The following is a 25,412-nucleotide window of genomic DNA, read 5'->3' on the forward strand; positions in this document are numbered from 1 at the left end:
TTTTGCATACTTGGCTAATTGTTTGCCACGTGTATCTGTTGCAGTAGAATGTTGTGATTCCCTGTTTAAAATTAATCAGGATGGGCTTTAGATGTAGTGGGGTTTTGGTTGCTTATTTTTTACCTCAAGCATTGTGTTTTTTTTTTTCATTTCTTGGTAAGTATTCTCCTTTATTAGGGTACTTCTATTTTAAAGTAACAGCAACCTGCTTTTATTTTTTTTTCCTTCGGCAAGATGTTGGTGTATTTTTTCACAGATCAAAAGTAACTTTGTGGAACAGTGTTCTCTGGTGGTTAAAAGCCTGACTTTTAATCTTCAGCCTAAAACACTGCTGAGAGAAGCGCATGATTTTTTCTACCTGTTAACTTGGATTTTGGTGTACTATATGGCTATCGTGGGTGTTCCACTTGCATCACTTCTTAACACGTTGCTGCCCTGCATGCATTTAGCGTTGTGGCTTGTGTGATGTGTCGTGTGTCTTAACCTTTGCAGAGTATGCCTTCATCTCAGGTGCATTGTGCTGGCTGTGTTGTGCCTTCAGGAAGCAATGCCAGCAGCATGCCTGTAGAAAGCAATAGCATACATGAGGAAAAGATTGTAAGTTTTGTACCAGCTTCTGTTCTGAGGCCTGGTGGCGGGCTTAGGGCCGTTTGGTGGTGGGCTTAAGGCACTTATGCTACCGCAGCAGGAAAATCAGGGTTAATGTGCACATAATCACCTGTGATCAGAACTGGTGGTTATAATGGAATGAGTGGTCGCTTGCCTGATTTGTGAATGCAGTCTTTAATTGGAAATAACTCGATTGTAGGTTTTATTGTTGTTTGTTTGTTGTTTTTTTTAAAAAAAAAAAAACTATTCGTGTGTGTTTTGTCTTGTGGGGAGAGCGGGAGAGGGGAGGCTTTCATTTTTGCAGTGCACAAATGGTGAAGTAAAGTGTGGTTCAGTGAATCATGTCGTTGCCACTCTAATATACCTTGTGTGTTACCCAGATTTTGTGACTATGCCCCAGAGTAAATGGAATGGTCCCATTTGGTGTAAGTAACCGTGCATTTAGGTGTGGGTACACTATAAAAGCTTCTAATTGCCTGACGTGGGAGCAGTGTCACTAAAATGAGATTGCCGCTCGTAATTAACCTGCAGTCTGTCTTCATCATAATTCAGGCGCTGGATTTAGGTGGAGGGTTTTCATTTTTCTATTTACCTGCCAAATCCTTTTCTCACTGCTGCTTCAGCAAACGTTGTATCATCAATCCTGCTGTATGAAGGACTTGGTTTTCGGGCTGTGGGACATGGCTGTGAATACTTGCTTTAATCAGAGCTTTGGATTTAATATTCAGAACCTCGACATTATTTCCCTTAAGTATTATGGACATCTTACTACAAAGTGTGGAATTCTTCCTACTCGGTGTTATTTGCATTCCTACCACATAGCCAGGCCATTAGAAGAATTTATTCTGGTTATTTCTAATGCCATTTCTAGGGTTGTTACACCAAAGTCTGCTGAGAGTTCCGGTGTATGCACTGGAAGTTTGGCTGTTTCCAGGTGGCAGCTGTTTTCTTTTCCATCGTGTTACTTTTCTATAAGGCAGCGTGAGTCAGTGTGTCAGCTGAGTCACAGCCCCAGATGGCAGCGAAGTACTTGGGAGACAAAATCTTCCACTGGGCTGAAAAACAGAAAACATCCCGTAAAAACTAATCTGCTACCACATTTTCCACAGCAGCTTCAGAGCAGTTCTGATCCCTTGAGTGAAAGCAGGGTCCCAGCCCAGGCATGCTTTGACTTCACCCCAGTCTGTGCCTGTGCTGTTTTCCAAAGACAAGCAGAAGCTTTCAGAGCTGGAACGGGGCAACATCCTGCACCAGGCTTTTCCAATTACACCGAAGCCGATTCACTGAACACTTTAGGTCCATCACTGAACACTTCAGGTCCACTGCAGCCAGCCGGACCCTGAGAAGAGCCATTCTTTCAATTCTCAGCTGCTTGCTAATGCCATTGCAGTGACTTCTTCCTTCCCTCAACACAGACTTTCCTTCAGTAACCTAGTCAGTCAGATCATGGGAACTGATCCATCCAGCTGAAAAATGCTGTGCAGGGGTAGTTAGAGTTCAGCTGGGTCCTCTTCCCTGTCTGACCACCGGAGTGGGAAGAAGGGAGGCAGGCAAGAGCTGGCAGCCGTGAGTGGGGAGCAGGTTGCAACAGCTACCCCAGCTTATGGCTTTGGTTTTATCACATTGTGGCTTCTTCTTGGTTTGTTTATCTCTTAGGAAGGAAGCCTTTGTAAGGTGTAGGCTTCCCAGGCGACTCTGCATTTTACAGAGCTGGAACAAGCCTGTGTTGACCGGGCAGGACAATCTATCTCACACATTTAGGTGAACAGTGCTCTCAGAATGAGTTCAGAGATGACCCCTGGGTAGAAATCGTGTCTCCGCATGAAAATTGAGCAGTCTGCTCCTCTCTGATTGAAAGTGAAGTTTCCACATTATTAATCAGTTGCTCTATGGTACAGTGCTAATTCCTAATTAATAGCTGGGTGACTGGTGTAGCTTCAGGTGTGATACTCACTTGCATCTTTTACTTTATACTGCATGTAAAAATGCATTAGAAATAACAAAATGACTAAACAAACAGAAAGCTAATAATTTTAACTGGATTAATATTTTGTGTCTAAGTAGACACAAGAGTGATATTTGGCCCTTTCCTTGTGTTTCTCCAGGATCTCAACTTTTTATTGAGTAGTCAAAACACATCTGTTGATGGCAGAGGGGGAGGGCTGAGGTGGTTAACAGAAAATGCTTTTCTTTAATTGGCCTTAAATAGAGCATTCAGCCTGAAATTTCAGGTAGCCCTTCCACATCTGTTAAATACTGCAGCTGTTTTAAAGCAGCCTGCCATAAGAACATGTCCTCTGTAAAAAGTGAGTACAGTGAAATACGTTAAGGTCAGAGCAAATGTTGTCATACTCAGTATATTTCACTAATGGCTGTAATTAACTTTTCTCAGGGTTTTCTTACCTAGCAAATCCTCCTAGTGGGCAATGAACTTAATGCTGTGAAAATTGAAGCACCAGTAGTGTAACCACCAAATAAATATTATTAATTTTAAATGAGTAAAACAGGGACAAGCATCTTCAAGGTTACTTGTAATTCAGAATCTGAAAACTCAGGTACTTTTTAACTAAGAAAAGAAGTGTGTTTGTAACTAAGCAGGTGCACGAAAGCTGCTTTGTGTTGGAGTTCTTGTTTACTTTGCTTCTGTTATTGCTGAATCCTGACGTATCATCTTCTGTCCTTAGTTCTTGCTGGGATATTCTTACTGTTGCCAGTTCTTAAATCTGCTTTTCATTATAGTTTTCTGTTACTTCACAGGGAGGTGTCACAGTTTCTTTACCAGTTCTTCATGGGTGTTATTCTTTGGTTCTTCCAGTAGCCTGAGCAGTACAAGAAGGTTTCCTTCTTTTTTCCCCACATATTGGGGAAAGACCTTGTTACAGATAAGGACCGTAGTGAGTAGTGATCACTTCAAAAACACATGAGAAAATTCTTCTGGAAAGCATTTCCAAAAACATGAAGGACGAGAAAGTGTTGGGCAGAGAGCACTGACAGCATACCAGACATCGCCAGTGGGCTGAGAGAGGTGGTTCTTGCTTCTCTATTCAGAACTGGTGAGGTTGTGTCTGAAATACCCTGTCCAGTTCTGGGCACCGCAGTACAAGGAGGAGAAGGACTTGCTGAAGCCGGGCTACAGAGATCACTGACGGTTTGGAGCATCTGACACGAGAGGCTGAGCGAGCTGGAGGAGAGAAGGCTCGCGAGGAATCTTAATGCATAAAAAACAGCTGGTGGGAGGGAGTGAAGTTGGGGCAGGTTCTTCTCAGTAGCGTGCCAGGTGGCAGGCAGTGGGCACAAACTGGAACGTGAGCTTCCATCAGAACACAAGGAAACACTTTTTGCACTGCGAGGGTGGTCAAACACTGAAAAGGATTGCGCAGAGAGGATGAGGGGTCTCCGTCCTTGGAGATGCTCAAAACCCACCCGACTGAACGCTGTACTGCCCAGTCTGCTCCAGGTGGCCCAGCTGGAGCAGGGCAGTTGGGCTCAATGATCTCCAGCTGCCTTCCAGCCTGGGATTTCTCTGATACAAGCAATCTGAACAAACCCGTTTGCCATCCATGCATGTGAAGCTTTGTTATACCAGTATTTGAACAGAAGAGAGATGTCATACAGACTGTCTGCAATGTTCAGAGCTTAGATTCAACAGAGGCAAGCAGTGTGTAAATATCTTGGTATGTTTTGTCTTACAGAAATTGATTTTTTTCTGAGTTCTCAGACTGCAAAATAAAGTACCATAAAGGCTTCAAGTTTTAGTGAAAGACTATTTTAACGTGGATTCTTTTCCTGTATGTCAAGACAAGTTGCTTTATGAATCTCCGACTTGCTTTCCTCATCTGTAAAATGTTTTAAATATTTGCCTAAGTTAAGGAATTTTAAGAACAGTTCTTTTCAGAGGGGTCTTCCATTCTTCAGCTGAGGAGTACTAAACATGTATATTTCTCCATGCTCAGAAGGGAAAAATCAAGTGAGGTTGATTTTCTTGAAACAGATTACTGTCGTACAATGCTAATCCCACTCAACTCTCTTCTTTTGCAGGACTCTGAGGAGGAAGACAGTGAGCTGGAGGCCATTAATAAGAAGCTGATAAGTCCACAAAACTTTAAAAATTTCCGACCTTATGTACCAGAGGAGTTTGCTGACTTCAGTGTTTACAATGCTAGCCTGGAAAACAGGGAGTGGTTTTCTTCTAAATCAGACTTCATGAGTTCACGTGTTCTTGAGAAAGAGGTATCCCGCAGCCCCACCACTAGCAGTATCACTAGTGGCTACTTTTCCCACAGTGCCTCTAACGCTACCCTGTCTGACATGCTTGTTCCCTGTAGTGATAGCACAGACCAGCTAGCCAGTCACGTCAAGGAGCTGGACTCTAATGACTCTTCAGGACCACCCCTTGCACATGATTTAAGATCTTCTTTGAACAAGGAGTTTCGAGAGTCAGAAAAGGAGTTAGCGAGAGAAAAGTTACCTACATTGCCACTGAAAGAAAACAGTGCCTTAACAGAACAAGTCCCACTGTCCCTCAATGCCACTGACAAAGACTCTCAGCATTTACCCAGAGCTGGATCGTTTTCAGCTCTAAGCTCCTCTGATGGCAAAAATGCCTGTCGTACGATTGAATTTTCAGCGCGTGAAGCAACGGTTGAGCACACGATGGACATTGTTGAAGATCATTCATTTACAGAGTTCATGGGCGTCGAAGACGGAAAGGACTTTGACCACTCGACAGCCCCGCAGTCCTGTTCCCTTGCGTCCTCCAATGGAGTGAGTGCCTCGGAGCTGTCCCAAGGAACTGACGAGGAGCAGGGCACGTGTGCGGGCTCTGCAAGCACCGGGGAACGGCCTCTGTGCTCTGTGTTAGCAAAAGAGACTTTGGACCACGAGACTTACCCTGATGCTTCCATAGATGACTTCAGCGGGAAGGACCACTTGGATGGCTCCGACTGCGAGGAGGCTGCTTCTGCAGATCACGCCCACGTCTTGCCCAGCTGGGTGGCCGTGGGTGAACAGGTCTGCGTCGGAAGTAACAAGATGGGCACGGTGAGATACGTGGGAACGGTGGATTTTTCAGCTGGAATCTGGGTTGGAGTTGAGCTAAATGTTCAGCTGGGTAAGCCTAAATGTGCTCTTGGTTATCTGTGCAGTTAGCGTGATCTATTTTAAGGTTGCATTGCAACCACGTGCTGTCGAATTCCATAATAGCTTGGCGTCTGGCACGTAGCATTCTGGGCTTTCTGTTTACAAGGATGTTTTGATAAGGATTGATTTTCAGATCTCTTACAGCCTTGTTCTTCTTGCTAAATGCAAAATAACGCTTTGCGTGTTGTAGTAGTTCCGATCACACCTGTCTGCTTTTATAGATCAGAAAAACAAGCAACGCCTAAAATTGGCAGATATTTTTCTATCAGTGTGCGTGTTGATGGGCAGTGCTAACAATGGGTACCACCTATCAAATGGGTTTGCTGATTGTAGCTTTCAGAAGTTCGCTGTGTTTTGTTTTTTATTTTTTCCCCCGCGGGCAAAAACTTGATTATAGAGTACAAGTTGCCTTTAACTTTAACTTTAACTTTAACTTTAACTTTAACTTTAACTTTAACTTTAACTTTAACTTTAACTTTAACTTTAACTTTAACTTTAACTTTAACTTTAACTTTAACTTTAACTTGATGGGGTCTGGAAGAAAATCAGTGTTCTGTAAGTGTTAAGAGATTCCAACAGAAAGTGCCTTCAGATCCTCAGACAGTATTTGTAGCAGCTTAATGGCTTTTAGCACTTATACTAGAAGTTTCTCTGACAGATAAGTTTTAAGCTTACAAGTAATTGGCTTTGAGCATCATTTATTTGTTGAAATGAACAAATGTTTGACTTTTTAAACTGTTAGTTAAAGTAATATTTTAGGTAAAGTCACCTCTTCGGTCACAGTTCAAGCCCTCCTTTCCAGGTTTTGCTCACACTAGTGCTTGTTATCTGTGTGGTTTTAGCACTCACAGCTAAAATACTTGGCTGTTTCACAGACAGCCAAAAACATGCCCTCTTCAATGCTACAGTTATATTTTCCGATAAATTCCGATGATTAATTTTGTGCATTTATTTTCATCGAAGGGAAGCACGACGGAACTGTAAAAGGTAAAGAGTACTTCCACTGCAAGCCACGACACGGCGTGTTTGTTCGTCCCGGACGCCTCAGTAAAGCACCAGCTTCCACCAGGAAATGGAGTAGCACTTCGCGGTCTCAGGCATCCTCCACTGTAGAGAAACGGAGAAGTTCCGTGCTTCAAGGCTCATCTTCCACGTCTAAAACAGGAGAAGTCCTCTGTCATTCAGGAGACGCGGCGGCTTCTGCTTTTTCTAGGAAACAGGAAAACAGGAAATCATGGATTAACTAAACGGCAGTATTTTTGCACTTACTACACGCGTCACTGTGTAGAAAACTTTATGGATTTTTGAAGCTATTGTACATTTTAATCTGTCCATACAGAATGTGTATTCTCCAGAGTCCTTGACTTAATTCTCTAATTTTTTATAAATAATATATATATTATATATATGAATGTGTATCTATAGTTCATCTGCCAGTGGGCAGATACGGCTGCACACTAAAATACAGTTAAAGCTGACCTGTAGATAATTGAGGTACTGGACTATTTGTTACGCAACAACTTGGGAGATATATTTTAAACAACAAAAAAAAATATTTTATTGTGGAAAAACAGGATGTAAATCCGTATTCGGAAAAAAAAAAAACTTACAGTTTGCTGTTCTTCATTACCAAAGAACTTGTTTTAGATTGACACATTTGCTGTTTATATCTTTCTATGTAAATGTTTTAACGGATAACGTGGTGCCATGTTTCTTTTAGTCACTGGGCACCGTGCAGCCTTATGTTCTGTGTTTAAGCACACTGAAATATCCAACTGCTTCATCATTTTTTTTGTCTTCCTAGAGGCCTGCCACTGTGCTGACTTGGCATTGTAGTGAAGTGACTAACGATGCCTGAAGCTCAGAGTCTGGTGTTTCATGTGTTAACATAAGCCAGCCGGGCAGTTCGACTGCAGAAACAGTATTACTGCAAGGGCGTGAGAGGACAACATTTGGGGTTTCGTTTTTGTTTTTTAGGGGTTTGTGGGGGAAACAGGGAAACAAAGAAGCAGTAGATGGATCGTGACTGCAAACTTTGCACTTGTTACTTGCTGGTTATTATCAAGATGAAATAGAAACTGCTAAAGTAATTTTAATCTGTAAAGTTTATTTTAATAATGGGAATGATGGAGGGATTTGTGTCTGGTGCTCATGAATTCCTAAGAATGTTGTTCCACGTGTAGATACTGTAGATGCCTGTACAAGTGTTCTGGATGTTTGTAAAGTGACATGGTAAAAAATGGGTGAAGTGAATGGCCTGCTGTATCTGTTCTCTTTGTTCTTAGCAAGTGAGTGATTGCGATACCTGGGACCTTACTGAAAAGCTGCTGTTCTTTCTTTGATTGTTGTGTACAGTAAGCGGACTCTAGTGTTTTACTATTTACTGTAAAGAACTGTAATTTATATACTGCCATACTGTATTTAATTGGTACAGACGTATTGTGTGTTAGAATACAGACTGTTTACTTGGGATTTTAAAAAAAATGTTTGACTTGTATTTGATGCAATTCGGTTTCATGACACCATGAAACCCAAGCTGATACCAGCGGCTGGTGCTCAGATGCAGCATACTTTGTACCAGTGGTGAAGGACTGCGACTGGAGTGGAACACGGGGTGGCCTTAACCTGTTATAACTGCTTCCTGCAGCACAGGATGGGAAGAGCCCACGTGGATACACGTTCCTCACCTGCTGCTTTCCCTTCCCTTCGCTCCAAGGGGAAGCAGAGCTGCATAACTCCTGCCAGGGAACAGCACGGGCACTAAAAGCAGGTGTGGGCCAAGGGGAGACTGGACATGTTCCTGGAAGGCAGGCTCCTTACTCAGAGTGTACGGCCCTCGTCTGAGCAGAACGCGGTTGGCAGCTGGGAGGGCGGTGTGCCGGGGGGGGCGGGCGAAATTCAGTGTGCTTGCCCTTGACATAACTTCTGGCAGCTCTGAGACAGGATTCTCACACGCTTGTGTTAATCCATTTTGGCGGAATGAAGACCTTTACAGAACTTGTGGTGTCCAGCTGCTCTTGCTGCGTAAACGACGACTCTTGCTGGAGGAAATTACCAGAATAGCAAAAACTTCTTTAGGCAGGAGTATTTTATCAGGCACAGATGATCCTAGAACACTGCCAAGTATCTTGAAGTTAATTTTAGATGCCACTTAACCTTTTTATAAAGCTTTTTTTTAAAAAAAAAGTGTGTATGTATATGCACATTTGTATAAATATTTGTCCTAGGCCACTACAAACAATTTTGAAAGTTAACGTAGCCATTCTGGTATGGCAAAGACGCAGAATTTATACCAGGTTAGCATCAGCTGAGCTAGGCTGTGCATTGTTCTCAGCCTTTAAGAATACAGAATACATGAGTGCTTAAGAAACACTGAAATAATTGTACTTCCTGGAGCATAAAATCTACAACTGCCAGAGAAACATAAAGAAGCCAACCTGTTTGCAAGCTGTAAGCCTTTGGCATAACCTGTGCTATCATGACGTTTACTTTTTGTGAAGCTGGCACGTTAACACGTCCTGCCCGAGGTTAATTTAAAGTTAGAAGAAAAGTGCCTAATGAGTGCTGGGACGTAATGTGAAAATGCAGGCAGGCCTTCTGGTTGATGTGCTTCTCAGACTGGGCTGCTAAACAGAAGCAGGTTTTCCGTTCCTGGGGTCAGGGGAGCAGCTTGCTGCCCTGAACTTTGTAACCAGTGGAAGAATGCCACGGGGAGCGTCCAACTGCAAATTGCTTTTCATTGTTTCTAAATACTATCTTAACCAGCATCTAAAGCACGCTGCCTAATAAGCAGGACGTGTGATCCATTCTAAGACCTGAAGTTGAAAAACAAACAAAAACAAACCAAACCCCATCAAAATGCTCAATAGCAACTGACAGTGCCAGTCTGCCATTCGCCTGAGCTGCCAGCACGAACCTGTCAGCCCAGTGGTTTGGCTACTCCAAATAAAAGTGTGTGATTTTAATCAGCAGGATAGTTGCAATGCTAAATTAGATCGGTGGCCTTCTATCTTGTTTTCTGAATTGATGAGCTTTTTTCCCAAGCTTACAGCCCTGTATGCAGATTCAGCCAGAGCTCTCAGGGAACTGAAACAGCTGGCTCCCTCCAGCGAGCACAAGCAGGGCCTTCAGCCGCTGCTTCTGATGTCCCCAAAACTCCCCCACAAAAGGCTCCTTTTGTATCTGCAGCCAAAGGCAGAGTACGAAACGCTGTCACACCATAAGGAGCAGTGCTGCGGAGCAGTGCAGAGGAGGAAAGGTGAGGTGTGATCCAGCAGGAGCAACCTGCCCCGGCCTGACCCGCTGCCTGCCCCATGCTGGTGTCCCCCTTCCCCTCCAGCAGCGTTTCCAGTCCCGCACAGGCCGGGCAGGGGCCGAAGCTGCTCCCTGGCCGCTTCTGCAGCCTGGCGGTACTTGTGGAGGGCTTCCTCGGGTCTGGGGCTGTTTTAGGAAACCTTGAGCTGCTGATGGCACAAAACTCACAGAGGAATAGAATCACAGAATGTCCCGAGCTGCAAGGGACCCACGAGGATCATCGAGTCCAACACGGGCATATCCCAAAATTCAGACCATATAGCTGAGAGCACAGCCTCATAGTACCGCCCGAAATCTCAGGTGGGTTGCCAGGGACTGACGGGCTGTGAAGCTGCTGCGGAAGGGCGAGCGAGGCAGGCTGCCTCGTTCCCGTGGCAAACCGAGCTAAAACCAGCTCTCCTCACCCCAAATCCGAGCCGGCGCGGGGCCGCCCCTTCCCTTCCCTTCCCCGCCCGGGGCTGGAGGCGGAGCGGGGCGGGGCGGGGCGGGCCGGGGACGTGCGGGGCCGCACGGCGGGGCCGGGGCCGGGCCCGGGCCCAGCGCCTCCGGGACTGGGGGTACCGGGGGTACCGGGGCTCTGCTGCCGCCTGATGAAGCGAGGGAGGCAGCGACCGTGAGGAGCCGGGGACGGTGAGCGCCCTGCGGTGACGCGGAGCTGCCCCAGGGGGAGCCGGAGGCAGCGCTGAGCCGCCCGGCTCAGCCCCTCGGGGGCTTTTGGGGTCGCTGCTGCGGTAGCCCTGCAGGCAGGAGGGACGAGCAGCGGAGCTGCTGAGCCTCCTAAGAAAATAATAACCCGAGTAGCGCTTGTGCCCTGCGCTTCACGGAGGATTCCCTGAGTGATCTGCTCGTGTTGCCGCTGTTTCTTCGCAGGTGAAGCCCCCGGAGGTGACACCGATGAGTCTCTTCCAGGTAGCCAGCAGAAGGTTGGTCTCCCCGGTGTCCCGCGCTCTTAAGCCTCCTTCTGCAAAGAAGCAGCAGCTTTGCTTGGAAATGGCTCGGCCTAGCTCAAGTAAGACTCGTGTTTGTTTGCCTCGGTCTCCCGAACGGATCACAATCAAGCAGAAGCTTGATATAAAACTCTAGAAAGTCTCATGTCATAGACAAAGCCTGCAGTTAATTCAAAATGCCCAGGGGAGTGTGGAGCTGGTTTGGTTTTGGGCTGCTAAGGTTTATCTCCTGTGCCTACAGACTGTACAGCTGTACCCCCTCGCGAAGCTGCAGTCAGCGCCTTGCCTTTGACGTGTTTATGTTTAATATTTATAACTTAGGCCCGCAAATGTATGCTGCTTTATTGCATTTCCTTTTCATACCCCTAATGGGCAATAAAACTCAGCCCTTGTTTCTTTGGATGGGAATTATGGAGGGCCTCGAGCATGGGCAGCAGCTCAGGGGCAGGGTGTTGGGTAACCTCAGAAGCCTTGTTTAGTCTAGTAGTAAAAAAAAAAAAAAAATTACTGTATATATTTTTAAACCTGAAGATGCGCCTTAACTTGAAGTAACCCCAGGTTGGGGCTGACCTGCTGGAGAGCAGCTTTGCAGAAAAGGCCCTGGTGGACACCCAGGAGACCAGGAGCTGCTGAGGAGCCCTGGTGGCCAAGGAGGTGAACATCCTCCTGGGTGGAGTGAGGTGATCCGACCTGAGCTGGGAATTAGGTCACCTCGATTTTGAAGGCTTCAGTTTAAGGCTTCTGTCTTTCCAATGCTCAGTATATCCCTGGTTCAATACATGTTGCCCTACTGGGTTTGATCCTGTATTTTTGAGGCCCTCCAAGAAATGCCTGTCAAAATCCGATATACAGAAACTCAGAAAAAAAATGGTATTTGGAAATTGAAGTCCTGGCAGGTGCATGCAGAAGCCATTTCTGGATGCTTGTTGCCACCACTGTCTGTATGGCCTCTTTTGTAAGCATTTAAGTGTCTGAGCAGCTGTTCATCCTTCTCCCCCACGTCCAGATATGGCTGATTTTCGGGAAGTCTTTGCCAAAGCAAAGCACATAGCCATAATTACAGGAGCTGGTGTTAGTGCCGAGAGCGGAGTTCCCACCTTCAGAGGAGCTGGAGGTTTCTGGAGAAAGTGGCAAGCACAGGTACGTACTCACGGCACACGTTTGCACTGCTGTGTTTTTCCATCAGTTTTTCCATGGGAGTGTGAAGAGTCAGAAGAAGCTAAAAGTGTTTTTTCGTGGTTTGGTTTATCAGCCATTCGGGGAAAAATGAAGTTTTTGCAGACAGCTCTGGGTCTTTCTACTGTCCTTGTTTTCTTGCCGCCTTGCAGCTTAGCTGTTTGCTCTTGTTGGGACACCTCGGTGTTTTGCTGCCTCATGGGGCCCTTCCTAATTTAAAATCTTAAGAAACTTCTACCAGAATAATAAAGGGCAGTACCAAAGATACCAACTAGTTTTCTTTTAATGGTGACTTTAGATTTTACGGGCACATTAAAGAGATGTTAGGCTTGTAATTTGGCCTGTGCTACATTTAAACTAAAGCAGAAAAGAAATTGCTAGCACAGGAGGTGCATCCGCACAGCGCTGAGTTTTATGGCTGCTGTGTGAATGAGTTCTGAACGCCCCACGTGGTGCGTGGGGAAACCTCTCATCATCCTTTGGCCCGTACTAACCTCCTCGGGATTTGGGGGGCAGCACAGAACGAGGTCCCAGTGTACCGTGTCAGGCCCTATGTGATGGCCAACACAAGTTATCTCCTCTCTCGGTAAGATACCTTGGCTCGTGGTCCTGGTGGGACGTGGCTCACGACCTTTATTCCTGTCACTGCATCTGGGTACAAGTGGTCTGTGCCTGTCCAGTTCTGCAGGGCACAGCTGAGCTGGCAGGGTGCGGGGCTCTCTCACATCTTCCTTATCAGAGCAACTTGTTGCATCTCTCTCAGGAACTGGCCACTCCGGGCGCTTTTGCACGCAACCCTTCCCGTGTGTGGGAGTTTTACCATTACCGCCGGGAGGTGATGCTGAGCAAGCACCCCAACCCCGCGCACATTGCCATCGCCGAGTGTGAAAAGCGGCTGAGCAAACAAGGAAGGAGCGTGGTGGTCATTACTCAGAACATCGACGAGCTACACAGGAAGGCAGGCTCCAAGCACCTCCTTGAAATTCATGGTAAGGATCAGCTCACCTGGCTGCCACGAGACGGGAAAACTTTGGGGAGAAGAAGGAGTGGGATGACTGCTGGGAGAGATGAAACTTGTCTTAACTGCATGCTAGTGGTTACCGGTTTATTTGTGGTATCACCCTGTTCTCTTTTGGAAGTTGTTTTGGGCTCTTCATACCCCCATTTATTTGTCAGCGGCCTTTTTAATGGGTTCTGACCCACGCGGGAACTGGTTCTCCCCTCCCACCTGCTCAGGTTTGCCTCACATCTACCTGAATGCATGCGGAGAGTGAAACCTGGCTGATGCTGCTTCAGAAAGGGAAAAAGAGTCTATCGAGGGCTTCAGCTGTGTGGTGGCAGTGGTGTCACAAATAAAAGGCCTCCGGGCAAGAGCTGTGCTGCCAGCCCTGGCGCTCTGCCCTCTGTGCTGCCTGCCGCTTGCCCTCTGTCCTGTCCTGTCCTGTCCTTCCTGCCTGTGCTTCGCCTTCCCGAGGAGGAGGGGACTGGAAGTGGCAGAGGAGCATGACGCAGTTTGTTTATTTACAGTTGTGGGTCCAGTGATAGATGCTGGGGTATAGTTACATTTTGATTATTCTTATTCTTTACAAAAAGAAGCTCCACAGCGCTCGTTACTAACTCTACAAAAGTTTACAGGTATACCATTGGGGTTTGGGGAGTTTGCATTAAAAAAAAAGTGGCGTTAACCAGCATGTTATTGCTATTATTATTACGGACAATGTTTCTCTTTCAAGGGAAAAAACAGTAAGCAGAAATCAGCTCCTTTGGTAATATTTTAAGGAATGATTTTCCTCTCAAAAACTGCAACTCGGCTGTCCCGGGCTGCAAACTAAACATGTGTGCGTGCGCTGTGCAGACAGCGCCTCAGTCGGAAGGCTGCCGGGTTGCAACACCTGGTCCTGGTCGTGTGTGGGTTACCCACAAGCCAAACAAAGGCCACCGAGGATAAACATCGCCCCTTGCTTGTACAGCCACGCTTCAGAGCACTTGTGTGATCCCTGATGTTTCCTTTTTCTGTGTTTCAGGAAGTTTATTTAAAACTCGCTGCACCAACTGTGGAAACGTGACTGCGAATTACAAGAGCCCGATATGCCCAGCACTGGTGGGGAAAGGGTAATACACCTACCTGCCGTGCAGGCTTCCTGTGCTCTCTGGTTAGGCTGCTGCACGCTTTGACAACAGCTCTTCGCTCCCATCCTCTTTGTCTTCCCATATTTCAAATCATGCGCTCATTCCTTGCATCAGGCTGTCATCGCTGTAGCATGTAACAGGATTGTCCTCTTCTGCATCTCTTGAGCACCTAGTAGCTCTTGTGCTTCTACGCATCAGTGAGATTCTTAGGATTACAGGTCGTGAAATGCAGATGTGTGAAACAAAAAGAAAGGAAAAGCAGTTCCCAGGGTTTCTTCTTAAGTTGCGGAAGAGTCCTGTGGGCTCCTGCATCCTTTTTCTTTCACTGTTGAACTTAAAAGGAGGGAGGGGATGATAGGCATAGGTGTAAAGTTTTAGTCCCTTTGCATTTCACCATATCTTTAGACAGCTTCACAAATAGTTGTTGTGCTCTTGTCAGACTTTGAGAAGCTGATTGCAGCTCTGGGATAATTCTGCATAGAAGTCTGCCTGCCCTGTGTGTGGAAGGCTAGGGTGGTAGGAGATGTTTAAGTTGATTGAAGTTTCAGATTCCTTGATTAGAGAGTGTGCCTTAGGGAATACCAAGTTTTTAGTAATATATGAAGTGCACTCCATTTGTGTGATTGAATAAATATTTCAATTTTGTAACCTCAGGGCTCCAGATCCAGATGTAGAAGATGCTTCAATTCCAGTTGAACAGCTTCCTCAGTACGTATTGATGACTTTATTTTTTGCTATTGATTCTTCATGCCTGATGCATCTCAAAGTACTGTTTGTGTCATTCTGGAAGGACACGAATTCATTCTGTGAGATAAAGAGACACGGGTCTTTGCCCAGAGACTGAGTCTAAATCTAAACCTAACGTCAGGAAGACCCCAGACAATAGGAGTGGGTGCTGGAAGGTTACCGTGATGCCAAAGTGATTGCTTGTTTGTGTTCTTGAGCACTGAGGGCAGAACACACCTGCAGTCATGGGCTTGGTAGTGTGTAGTAGGAGAATTGCAGTAAGAAACTAAGGTAGATGTGTCCAAACGAGAATGAAAACCATTCTGCCGCTGTGCAGGTTGAAATGCCCGCATCAGAAACATCACGCCGTACCTCTGTGATTTTTAAACAGGTGCGAGGAAGATGGCTGCAACGGCCTCCTTCGTCCCCACGTTGTGTGGTTCGGTGAAACGCTGGATCCTGACGTCCTCACAGAGGTTGAGAAGGAACTGGACATGTGCGACCTCTGCTTGGTGGTGGGTGCGGGTCTTGTCGCCTAGGAGGTTACCAGCGGGGGGGCTAAGTCCAAGGGTGGCGCTTCCTGGGTACAGGAGATGCCTTTGTGCTTCCCCAGGGGAGCTGTAAGCCCCCGAGAATTATTTTGATGATCAGTTTTCTTTTTTAAAAAAACACAAAATGTTGTAAGATGGTAGTTAGCTATTGGCGTGTGCTGCTGCTTCTTTTTTTTACGTGCCACGTACATTTTGCATCACTGACCGAAACATTTGCTTGGAATATTGCATGCCACTCACCAAATAATCTCAAGTGCTAGAGGGGACACTTTGTTTTGCGTTCCAGAAGGTAGTCTGCCATTTGGGGCATTAAAGCTGTAAATGAGGAGAAAACAAACAAACGTGAATCCCAGAAAAACAAACAGGCTTCTTTGGGTCAAAAATCAAACGATTTTTGATTCCTATACCACGTCAGGTAGCTAAACGTGCAGCGGCACTAACTGTACATCTTTCCCCTCATTTCTGTAGGGCTCTTGTGTGCTTTAGGGCTTGCTCATGGCTTTTTGACGCCCCTGCAGGTGGGAACCTCCTCAGTGGTGTACCCCGCTGCCATGTTCGCCCCGCAGGTGTCTGCCCGAGGAGTGCCAGTTGCGGAGTTCAACATGGAAGCCACTCCCGCTACAGACAAGTTCAGGTAAGGCTGGACTGTTAAAAAAAGAAGACAAAACCCCTCCTTTTATTATTTTTTTCCGAGAAGGCAGCCTGCCCTTCTAACACCAGCTTCTCCCTTGCAGGTTCCACTTCTCGGGCCCCTGCGGGACCACGCTGCCGCCGGCGCTGGCCCGGCACCACAGCGAGATCATCGCCTGAGGGGGGCCGGGGGGTGTCGGTGTGTGTGTGGGGGTGTGAGGGGGGACGGCAGCTCCACAATAAAGGCGGCAGCTGCCCGCAGCCTCCCTCTGTGCTGGGATATGGCCGGGGGAGGGCTCTGAGGGGCGGCCGTTGGGCGCGAAGGGGCGGCCGTTAGACGTGAGGGGGCGGCCGTTGGGCGGGAAGGGGCGGCCGTTAGACGTGAGGGGGCGGCCGTTGGGCGGGAAGGGGCGGCCGTTAGACGTGAGGGGGCGGCCGTTGGGCGCTGAGGGGGCGCGGCCAGGCGGCGGAAGGCAGCGGCGCTTCCGAGGCGGGGCCGGGCGGCCGCGTGCGGCCATGGTGAGGCGGCGGAGGAAGCAGCAGGAGGAGGAGGAGGAGAAGGAGGAGGAGGTGGCGGCGGCGGCCGTGGTGCCCTCCCCGGCGGCCTCCGATGGCGAGGATGCCCCCGAGGAGCTGTCCTTCGGCGCGGCGGCGGCGGCGGCCGAGAGCGAGCGGCAGCTGGCCGGGGAGGCGGCGCGCAGGTAGGGCCGGCCCTCGCCCCGCTGCCCCCTGCCCTCCCTTTCCCCGTCCCCTTCCCCTTCCTGACGGCCCGGCCCCCCCCGCAGGCACCGGGAGCTGCTGAAGGAGAAGCGGCGGCGGCGGCAGGAGCTGTTCGTGGAGCAGAAGGTAACGCCACCCTCACACCCATCCCATCCCTCACACCCACAGCCCGGCCGTTAACGGCTGCTAACAGCCGGTAACGGCCGTGTGCCCGCAGAGGAGGAAGCTGCTGCCCGAGGCGCTGCTGCAGGAGCTGGCCGCAGGACGGTGAGGCTGGGGGGCAGGCGGGGGGTCACCCACGGTGCCTTCCCCCGGCCCTCTGCTGGGCGCTGACCGCCTTTCTCTTTCCTTCCCTCCTCCCTCTCTCCCTCCCTCCGCAGACCGGAGAAGCCCGCTGCAGCTGAGCGAGGTATGCTGAGGCGCCGCTGGGCTGCTGCCAAAGAAAGAGAGCGGGGTTGGTGGTGGTCGTGCTTAATTAATCTTGACGCCAGTGCCCTCTTACAAACGTTTTTTGATGTAGAGTGGTTTCAGGTAAAAGATCTGAGGTCTTTAGCGTGGGCAGCAGGCAGGTGTTCAAACAGAAACAAGCAAGGATGGCCAGAAAGATGGTAATTTTCAGCATTCATTCAAGTTATAGAAGCTATTTAGATAGAGCTCTTAGTTGCCTTGATACTTTCTATAGTTGATGACACTTGAAAAATGTTATTTAATTTTTACGAACCCTCAACTAGAAAATCAGACACCAGGGTACTCCCGAATGCTGCTTTCTAGCCCTTCTCAAAGGGGCTAGAAAGCCCCCTCTTATACTACACAAAAATAAGTTGTAGAGTGTTCTTTTAATAATGATTCTCTCATCATGATGTAGATAGCTGGTATAACTGTTGCTACTTATTTTTTGTTTAAGAAAAATAGTTGGTGTATAACAGATGAGCTCAGTGTGGTGTTTTGAACGCTCAGTGTCTGTGGTACGCGTTTAGTAGAGAATGAAGCTCTTCGCAAGCAGGGCTTAGCTGTTGTATAGCACTGGATTTTTGTCCTGTGGTTAATCCCTTTTGTTGTTGTTGATGCCAAGGAACAGGAAAAGTGAATGGCTGCTTCAGGATCGTGCTCCTTCTCCTCCCTGTAACACACTTAGCTAGCTTTCACTAGCCAGAGGGTCTGAAAAAACACTTGTTGGAGTTAGCTTGTTTCTCAGTTGGGTCATTGTTTCTTTCCTGCTTGTTTTCTGTTTACTGATCGTGATTCATAATGTTCTGGATATTTTTTTTTGTTGTGTCTATTAAATTTTATCTAGACAAGCAGCCTGGCAGTAGGTCTGAGAAGCAGAGCGAAGGCCGTGTGCTCAAACAGGCGAAGCAGGACAAAGCCAGGGGTGCCAGGTATGCCAAAGGGGAAGGTGTGGGGCTTCTGTCTCGGTGTGACAGCACTGCTTCCCCCAGTCACAGCAGAGGTTTGGCACTTGGTGGTGTTGCCCCTACCCGCTCTCTCACAGAAACAAATTTATGTGCTTAAATTCCCTGTTATGCTGCTGTACTTGTAAAAATATATCTCAACAGCAGATCTTATGACGTGGCTTCCAGGTAGGTACCTTTACCCTGCTGATGTATTGTTTGCTTTTCTTTAATTAAATTAATTGTGGCTGTAGATAATACCATGCATGAATTTTTTTTAAGTGCTGTATTTAGGAATGTAATGATCAGCATGATCAGCTCCGAATTTATTTGCAGCTACTGGCGAATGAAACTAATTTTAATGCTTAGTAAAGGTACACAAGTCAATAACAGAGGCAGAGCTGAACTCCTAAAAAAACATTCTGGGCTTTATTCTTCTTCCTTTATCTTGTTCACTTCTTGCTGTATAGGTACAGTTACAAACATGTGCACAGGTAGAATTAGTGTGTGTGTGCACATGTATGCTTTCTTGATTCCACTGGGCAATACCACCTCAAACTGGAATTTTGAGAAGAATCCTGTCTTTCCTCTCTCACCTGGTGTGAGCTATCCAGGCCATCATCAGCACACCAGTAGAGGTTTTGCTGTGTTCTGCCTCACATCCACTTGCTGGGGACTTAATTGCTGGATTTCATTCTGTAGCAGAAAGTTGCAGGAGCTTCTGGCAGGACCAGTTTGAGGCTCGCAGTCCATTTATTATTATTATTATTTTTAATATTGCTGCAAAGCTTGGCTGATCATCAGAAGCCCGTGCAGACAGCTGCTGTGCTCAAGTAGCAAAATACTGACTAAAGGGTGAATGTTGCTCTGGGTTCAGTAACTATGCTAAAATGATTTAAATCTTTCTTTAAATAGGTCAAAAGGAAACTACACAGCTATGCACTTAAAAGATCAGAGCTTAACAGGGCTCCACCAACAAACAGCCAAAGACTTCGTGTACAGCCATCTCTATGGCCCAGGCACCAACCGAACAAGTGGTACGCAGTTTTCCTTAGGTTTGCGTCGAGGTTTGTCTGCGTTAAACCTAGTAATTGATGCTCATCTCCATTTCAGCAAATGAATTTTTTTCCCTCGCAAACAAGAAAGATCCAGTTAAAAAAGCTGCAGTTCAGTTTGTGGACAAATCTTGGGGTAAGTGTAAAAAAAAAAAAAAAAAAAAAAACTGAAGGTGGTACTACTTTATGCAGATATCGCTTGAATTATTTTTTCTAGATTTAAATAAGTTTTTGCATGTTACAGGGCTGTAGCTTCCTACCTTCTTATGAGAAGAAAGTGATAGTAAAGGAGGGGAGCAGGATGGTACAGCCTGAGTGTGCCTAATGAATGCTTTGCTGGAGAGAGCCTGTAGGACAAGCATAAGCTCCCTTTTCATACAGTAAGCAGCAGTCTCAGGGTTAGAGCTACGGTTACTTGTTGAATTGGATAATTCTTACTAATTCTTACTTGGGGGTTTATAGCTTGAGCTGCTGAAGTCATTTCAGATTAAGATCTTTAGTTTCCTAGCATCCCTGCTTAGTGAGAGCAGAGGGCAGTAGTGCCCCTTTGTCCCTATAAAAAATGGACATTACCAAAATGAATGGGGACAGACTTGGACACGTCAATCCTAGCCCACCTTGCCCATCAGTCATAGAATTTGCTTCTGTGGCAATCACAGTTTGATATCACATTGTAGGGATAGGACAGAGGCTAATAGCTTTAAACTAAAAGAGGGAAGATTTAGATCAGATGTTAGGAAGAAATCCTTCACCGTGAGGGGGGGTTGAGGCCCTGGCACAGGCTGCCCAGAGAAGCTGTGGATGCCCCATCCCTGGAGGTGTTCAAGGCCAGGCTGGATGGGGCTTTGGGCAACCTGGGCTGGTGGGAGGAGCCCCTGCCCATGGTGGGGGGTTGGAACTGGGTCATCTTTAAGGGCCCATTTCATTCTGTGATCATGAAGATCAGAGGAACACATTAGACTCAAGTAGCAGTCCTTAGTCATCAGTGTTTTTCACTTGTGCTTTGAAAGTAAAAGCGTTATCAGCTTTCCCCTCAGTTCTCCTGTCTTAAGCTTCAAATGTTGCAGTAATTAATACATGGCTGCTGGTTACAGAGCTGGACATGGGAACTGCTTACAGCCTTACTGTTTTGTTTCTGTTTTAAGGACTAGAAAAAAAGCAAAAAGCAACGAAGTTTAAGAAACACTGGATTTCAAGGAAGATGTAAAGTACAGCATGAAGACATGCCATCAAGGACTAGGGCTAAAGATTATCACCACCTGTACATATGTAACAGCTGTTGTTTTTCTGCCCCCTTCTCCATCACCACTGCTCTTTCAGCAGGTACTGATCTTTACCGAGCTGTGTCCCCATTGCCCAGTGTTCTTTACCTCCCCCTTTCAGAACTTACTGGGGGCAGCTAACGAAGCACTGGGTCCCAGAAGGGACCTTCAGGGGCTGCTAGAGCTGGACTCCATTTCATGAGAGAATAAAGACAAATGACTTTGTACTTACCCTTCTGGATGCTGCCTTTCTTAAACTCCTCCAACTGCTGGCCATGTTTGCTTCATGGTAAGGACACACTCAGCTTTTAACTGTCAGCACTTCAGCTGCTACGGTACGCTGATGCAGTGCAGTAGGGCGCAGGGTTGACCCCTGAAGCACCCTGCTCAAATCAGGCCACATTAGAAGCACTGGTCTAGGATAAACAGCTCAAAGAAAGTGTAGCATACACGTCCATGCTACCTCGTATGTAGAAGTAAGTTTTTAATGGCTGGTTAATTATGATATCACTACATTTTATTGCAATATAGTACTATTTAAGCACTTTTAAAAATGCAAGGTGTACAAAGATTAAATTAAGACTGTAAATTGACTAAATATTTGGTTTTTATATAAATAGGTCATAACCACACTGTGTTGACATGTAATACTGTTATAATACAACAGTTAAACTGGTGAGTCTACACAACAGAAGCTGTCTGTAGTTAAACAAGGAAACAAAGTTGAAAAGACCATGTTAAAACAAAAAAAACTACTAAGATCAACAGGTTGGGATTGTAAGTAGCAACAAACATATTCACTCAGCTCCTGAGTAATTCAAGTTTTACAGTACACATTAAAAAATATCATTTCTTCCCATCAACACTATATATCCAAACCATCAGGTGTTTATGCATTTTGCAAATTACATTGATTGAACTATGTAACAATGGGGGTGGAGGTTGGCAAGTCATCCTGCTTGACGTTTGTCTCACCCATATGCTAACACATCCACGTTTGCTATCCTTCCGTCCCACCACAAGGTAGCAGGATTTTTGGTTTGTTTTGGACAATCGTTTAGAGGATTTGTAATTGTCAATTTGGATGGCTGACGTTATCAGTGATATTTTCCACTCTTAGTTGCCTAAGAGGTTTAAAGATGGAAATTTTCTCCTAACACTAAGTTAGAAATCATTTGCATCATGCTGTAAACTAGGAAGCAACATAAAGCGACAGACTTGTCCTTAGTACATAATTAAAATCCCAAATTCCAGTCAGCAGAGCTGGTCTACTTTCCACGTCGAATATGCCACAACACCTTTCAGATCTTCAAATGCATAGCTAGTGTAGGTAATCTTCCACTGTGGCAAACGCACAGGATCCAATTCCTGATCGAGCCATCAATCCTAGACACTGTGAGGCTTGTCCCATGGCGAGGGCAAGCGGCGGTTGCTTTGGCAGATTGTGAGTCTCTGAAAGAGGATTCACAATGGCAGTTTAAATACCTCATTAGTTTTCATGATTTTTCATGTACTGAAAACAAAATTCTTGTATTTACATGCAAAGCTTATCCATACAGTAATACAAAACAGGAATAAAGTGACATTTTGAAATTCCCCACCTAGCCCCAATGTTAAAAAAGCCCATTTTTGCTTGGAACCAACCAGACGGGTATTACATCTGTTGCACTAACACCCCCCAAAACTCTGTCCAGCCAGCAGAGCATGATTGCACTGCCACCCCTCACTGATCCCTCAGCCAGCAGCCCAGTACTAAACCCAGCACACGACGCAGGGTGAGCAGCAGCGCTGCCGTTCTTCAACAAAAGGTACACGGATACCAAACGTGCAAACCACGAGGCCTTACCTAGTATTGCACTATTAAGCACAGAGCACACAGGTTCTCTTTGTATCGGGTCAAGCTGATTTCCAACAGGGCTGCTCCAAGGATCCGAATATGCAAGTAAACTAAAAGCATCCTGTGGAAAGATAATTAAAAAAAAATCATTATTGCATCACAGCTGTATTCTGCTAGGACCATTTTCTTAACACATTTTGACTCATGACTCCAAAGCGAGAAGACAGTTGTTTTGTAAGACAGATTTTTACCTAAAAATCCTTCATCAGTACAAAGGGATAAAAAAATCTAACAGAAGTTGGTTTAAACAAGTGGTGCTTTTCCCAACAAAATTATTTGGAAAGATAAAATCGGTGTTTTAGTAAGTGGCAAGAAAAAAACAGACTGGAAATTGTAGGCAGTCAGTCTTTGGTAAGGGAATTATTTTCCAGGGCAGCCTCAAATCAAGGTAAACTAATTATACACGCTGAGCATACTAAACAGAGCGCACATTTCTGGCACCTGCACCAATTCTCGCTGAAAGCTGTACTTTGATTCCAGTAGCCAAGCTCCATGGTCAGAAATAAGAGAAAAGGGATGTGCCAAATTCAGCTCTGCTCTGAATATTACAGCATGAAGTTATTTTCCCCCATGAATGTGCTACACAGACAAGATGGTGCTACCCACCGCTGACTGGAATGCTTAAGCTTCTGTGACTTTTGTCTGAGAGAAGCAAAACAATACTGTTAGGCAGCATGCTGTGAAAAGTTTCCACTGGGCAGCATGGTTGTTCACCTTACCACCACAACTTCAGGATTAAGCATACCTTGAGCATTTTCTTATTTGCTGTGTTTTTGCCACATTCTCTTCTTAGCTGCTCACTCATCGCTTGCAATTCTCTTCCAAAATGGATCATTCTTTCGATAGCTGCTTGGCTGCCACCACACAGTTGACGCCTTAACTGACTTGAATCTACTTCTGCAAAAACGATATCGTCATCATCACCACTAATAAAGAGACAAGAAGCAAGCTAGGGATCTAGGTGCACTGATTTCGCTTTAAAACCATCTGCCTTCTCAGGGGGAAACCATGTAGGGCCACAGATCTTGGCAGACTGCACTCCTGTGCTGCACCCTGTTAAACTGCTCCTTAATTAACAGTATCTTGGAAGATTTACTTAATGGCAAAAGCCTTCCACACATACTGCTTTTTTTTACAACAAATTGTATTAAACTAACTGGGACTATAAACCAGATTTTACTGAAAAAAAAAAAAAAATAAGAGCCCCCACATTCTAGCTACCTTTTAAATTCTTTGTCATTGGACTTCTAAAGATAGGCCAAACCCTGAACCAGTAAACTAGGATAAAAAGAACTAAACCCCTAGCTCCCATGACAGACATTGCTGTTTAGAAGGTACACAGTCCTTGTACAACATACTAGCTTTATGATTTGAACATCTCGGGCTTCTTTTGTAATGAAATGGAACATTGCTATCACTTTCTTTACCATTTGGTACAATAATGCCAAGTACTACTGATTTTAATAGGTATTCATGCAGTTTTTGAATAGTAAATTAACCCTTAGCTTCTCTGAAAATTCTGCCTTTCTTAAATTTACAGCTAGAGATACCTGTAAAAAAAAAAGGATTTATTCATTCCTTGCCATTTTTCATCAACAGAACTGAATTTTGAAACAAAATTTTGTGCCTACTTTATGTGACATACACAGCATTAAGGAAAACGTATAAATATTTCAAAAAGCAGAAAAAAATTCTCAATCTGATGCCATAAACAATGTGGTTTGAGGAGCCACGTTCCTTTTTACACAAGGTGAAGCACCTGCAAGTCTTCAAGCAGCGGTGCTTGTTGCTAGCTGCAGCCCAATCTAGGGCATCACTTTCCAAAGGCAGAAAAACCCCTCTACATCAAGAAACAAAGCACACAAAAAGACAAAAAACACCCCTCTCTGCTCCCTGTGCAGCTGCTTCACGTCTGTCACAGCAAGCCTCTGTGGTCAAGGCTGCAAGAGAGTAAAGAAGCGTTTTGTTTTTTCTGTCAGAGAAATGAGGCCTTGTTGTTACCCAGTTTCAGAGCATAATGCAGCGAAACAGCCTGGCAGTTTGAGTATCCCCCCCTTCAGGGCTGAAACAGAATTGGATTTGCTCTGGAACAGTTGCGCAGTATTTACCAGCAAAGCCACATGAACCAGCAATGTCCTGCGTTTTGTATTTCACTTAAGCTCCGCATTAACCGGTGTCTGTTTAAATCAATGGCTGAGAGCACAGTTCTGCAAATGCAGAAAGGTTGGGCTGGGTGCTCCCATTTCTCCAGATGCATGCAGGAATAACACCCGCTGCCCAGCCTCCAGCCTGTGCTCTCACTGACGCGATGTGGCTGCCTTCAGCACTACTGGGCAGGGACAGTCAGTGCTGTACTGGCAGTAAATGCTCTCTTTTTAACTTGTGCAGCCACTCAGAGGGTACTCACGTACCCACTTGTCACTAACATCAGCAGCTAGGAGTGAACATAAAGCAGGCTAAGTAAAACAGTTACTTTTTAGATCATATTATGTTGGTGGAATTATTTTTTTTGTTACATCCCAGTTTCCAAATATAGCTCTTTTCCTGAGTACTTAGTACTAGCATCATCACCATTCTTTGTACCCTGTGTAAATGCTCTGCAATTTCTCCTCTTACTGTTGACTCCAAAGATGCCATCGAGAACCACGAGTGCTGAGAGGACTGGAAGCAGGAGAAGCCACCTGCCAGCCCTAGCCCAGGCACTCTGCACAAGCAGGGTACTTATTCTGAAAGGTATTTCCTTAAAAATTGATACTAGTTCAAATATCTGTGAGTTACTACCACTTTCCCCTGTTCTCACACTGATATCAGACCACCTAAATCAGCAGTTTTAAGATTCACATATCATAACAGCAGAACAACAAC

The 25,412-nt window shown here is 45.9% G+C and overlaps 4 protein-coding genes across 7 annotated transcripts in view; 3 read left to right on the forward strand and 1 right to left on the reverse strand.

The window, feature by feature from the left end:
- KIF13A (kinesin family member 13A) overlaps positions 1 to 8,874 on the forward strand; it is a 115,655-nt gene extending 106,781 nt beyond the window's left edge. Inside the window, exons 38-40 of one of the 4 annotated variants that reach the window (XM_084281729.1) lie at positions 493 to 597; positions 4,648 to 5,719; positions 6,712 to 8,874. In XM_084281729.1, the coding sequence (XP_084137855.1) occupies positions 493 to 597; positions 4,648 to 5,719; positions 6,712 to 6,995 (1,461 nt within the window). In that variant the 3' untranslated portion in view covers positions 6,996 to 8,874. Of the gene's footprint in view, positions 1 to 492; positions 598 to 4,647; positions 5,720 to 6,711 lie in introns of those variants that run through there. The other 3 variants (XM_084281727.1, XM_084281726.1, XM_084281728.1) reach the window with 3 other exon arrangements.
- A 1,686-nt stretch (positions 8,875 to 10,560) lies between these two features.
- On the forward strand, positions 10,561 to 16,402 carry SIRT5 (sirtuin 5; the record flags this gene model as incomplete). Its single annotated transcript, XM_084281721.1, has 9 exons — positions 10,561 to 10,692; positions 10,933 to 11,071; positions 12,016 to 12,149; positions 12,949 to 13,174; positions 14,210 to 14,297; positions 14,970 to 15,023; positions 15,433 to 15,556; positions 16,111 to 16,226; positions 16,327 to 16,402. Exons 2-9 carry the CDS (start codon positions 10,957 to 10,959, stop codon positions 16,400 to 16,402), a joined length of 933 nt encoding a protein of 310 aa, XP_084137847.1. The 5' UTR covers positions 10,561 to 10,692; positions 10,933 to 10,956.
- A 302-nt stretch (positions 16,403 to 16,704) lies between these two features.
- On the forward strand, positions 16,705 to 20,882 carry NOL7 (nucleolar protein 7). Its single transcript, XM_084307053.1, has 8 exons — positions 16,705 to 16,923; positions 17,008 to 17,068; positions 17,160 to 17,209; positions 17,323 to 17,351; positions 18,237 to 18,321; positions 19,249 to 19,370; positions 19,447 to 19,524; positions 20,534 to 20,882. The coding sequence occupies exons 1-8, from the start codon at positions 16,739 to 16,741 to the stop codon at positions 20,593 to 20,595; spliced, it is 672 nt and encodes a 223-aa protein (XP_084163179.1). The 5' UTR covers positions 16,705 to 16,738; the 3' UTR covers positions 20,596 to 20,882.
- Positions 20,883 to 21,145: 263 nt separating this feature from the next.
- The window catches only part of RANBP9 (RAN binding protein 9), a 39,185-nt gene continuing 34,918 nt past the window's right edge, over positions 21,146 to 25,412 (reverse strand). Inside the window, exons 12-14 of the mRNA XM_084281581.1 lie at positions 23,293 to 23,444; positions 22,497 to 22,608; positions 21,146 to 22,102 (exon numbers count right to left, since the gene is read on the reverse strand). Coding sequence (XP_084137707.1) covers positions 21,972 to 22,102; positions 22,497 to 22,608; positions 23,293 to 23,444 — 395 coding nt within the window. The 3' untranslated portion in view covers positions 21,146 to 21,971. The remainder of the gene's footprint in view (positions 22,103 to 22,496; positions 22,609 to 23,292; positions 23,445 to 25,412) is intronic.

This window comes from Netta rufina (genome assembly GCF_964035555.1).
Source record: "Netta rufina genome assembly, chromosome: 2".
NCBI classification, from domain to species: Eukaryota; Metazoa; Chordata; class Aves; order Anseriformes; family Anatidae; genus Netta; species Netta rufina.

What these genes read in the sequence shown, in the direction of transcription:
- NOL7 (XM_084307053.1), top strand. Translation starts at nt 16,739, where the DNA reads ATGGTGAGGCGGCGGAGGAAGCAGCAGGAGGAGGAGGAGGAGAAGGAG. An exon ending in GCCGGGGAGGCGGCGCGCAG is followed by an intron (nt 16,924 to 17,007) that starts GTAGGGCCGGCC and finishes CCCCCCCCGCAG; the next exon opens with GCACCGGGAGCTGCTGAAGG. An exon ending in AGGCACCAACCGAACAAGTG is followed by an intron (nt 19,371 to 19,446) that starts GTACGCAGTTTT and finishes TCTCCATTTCAG; the next exon opens with CAAATGAATTTTTTTCCCTC.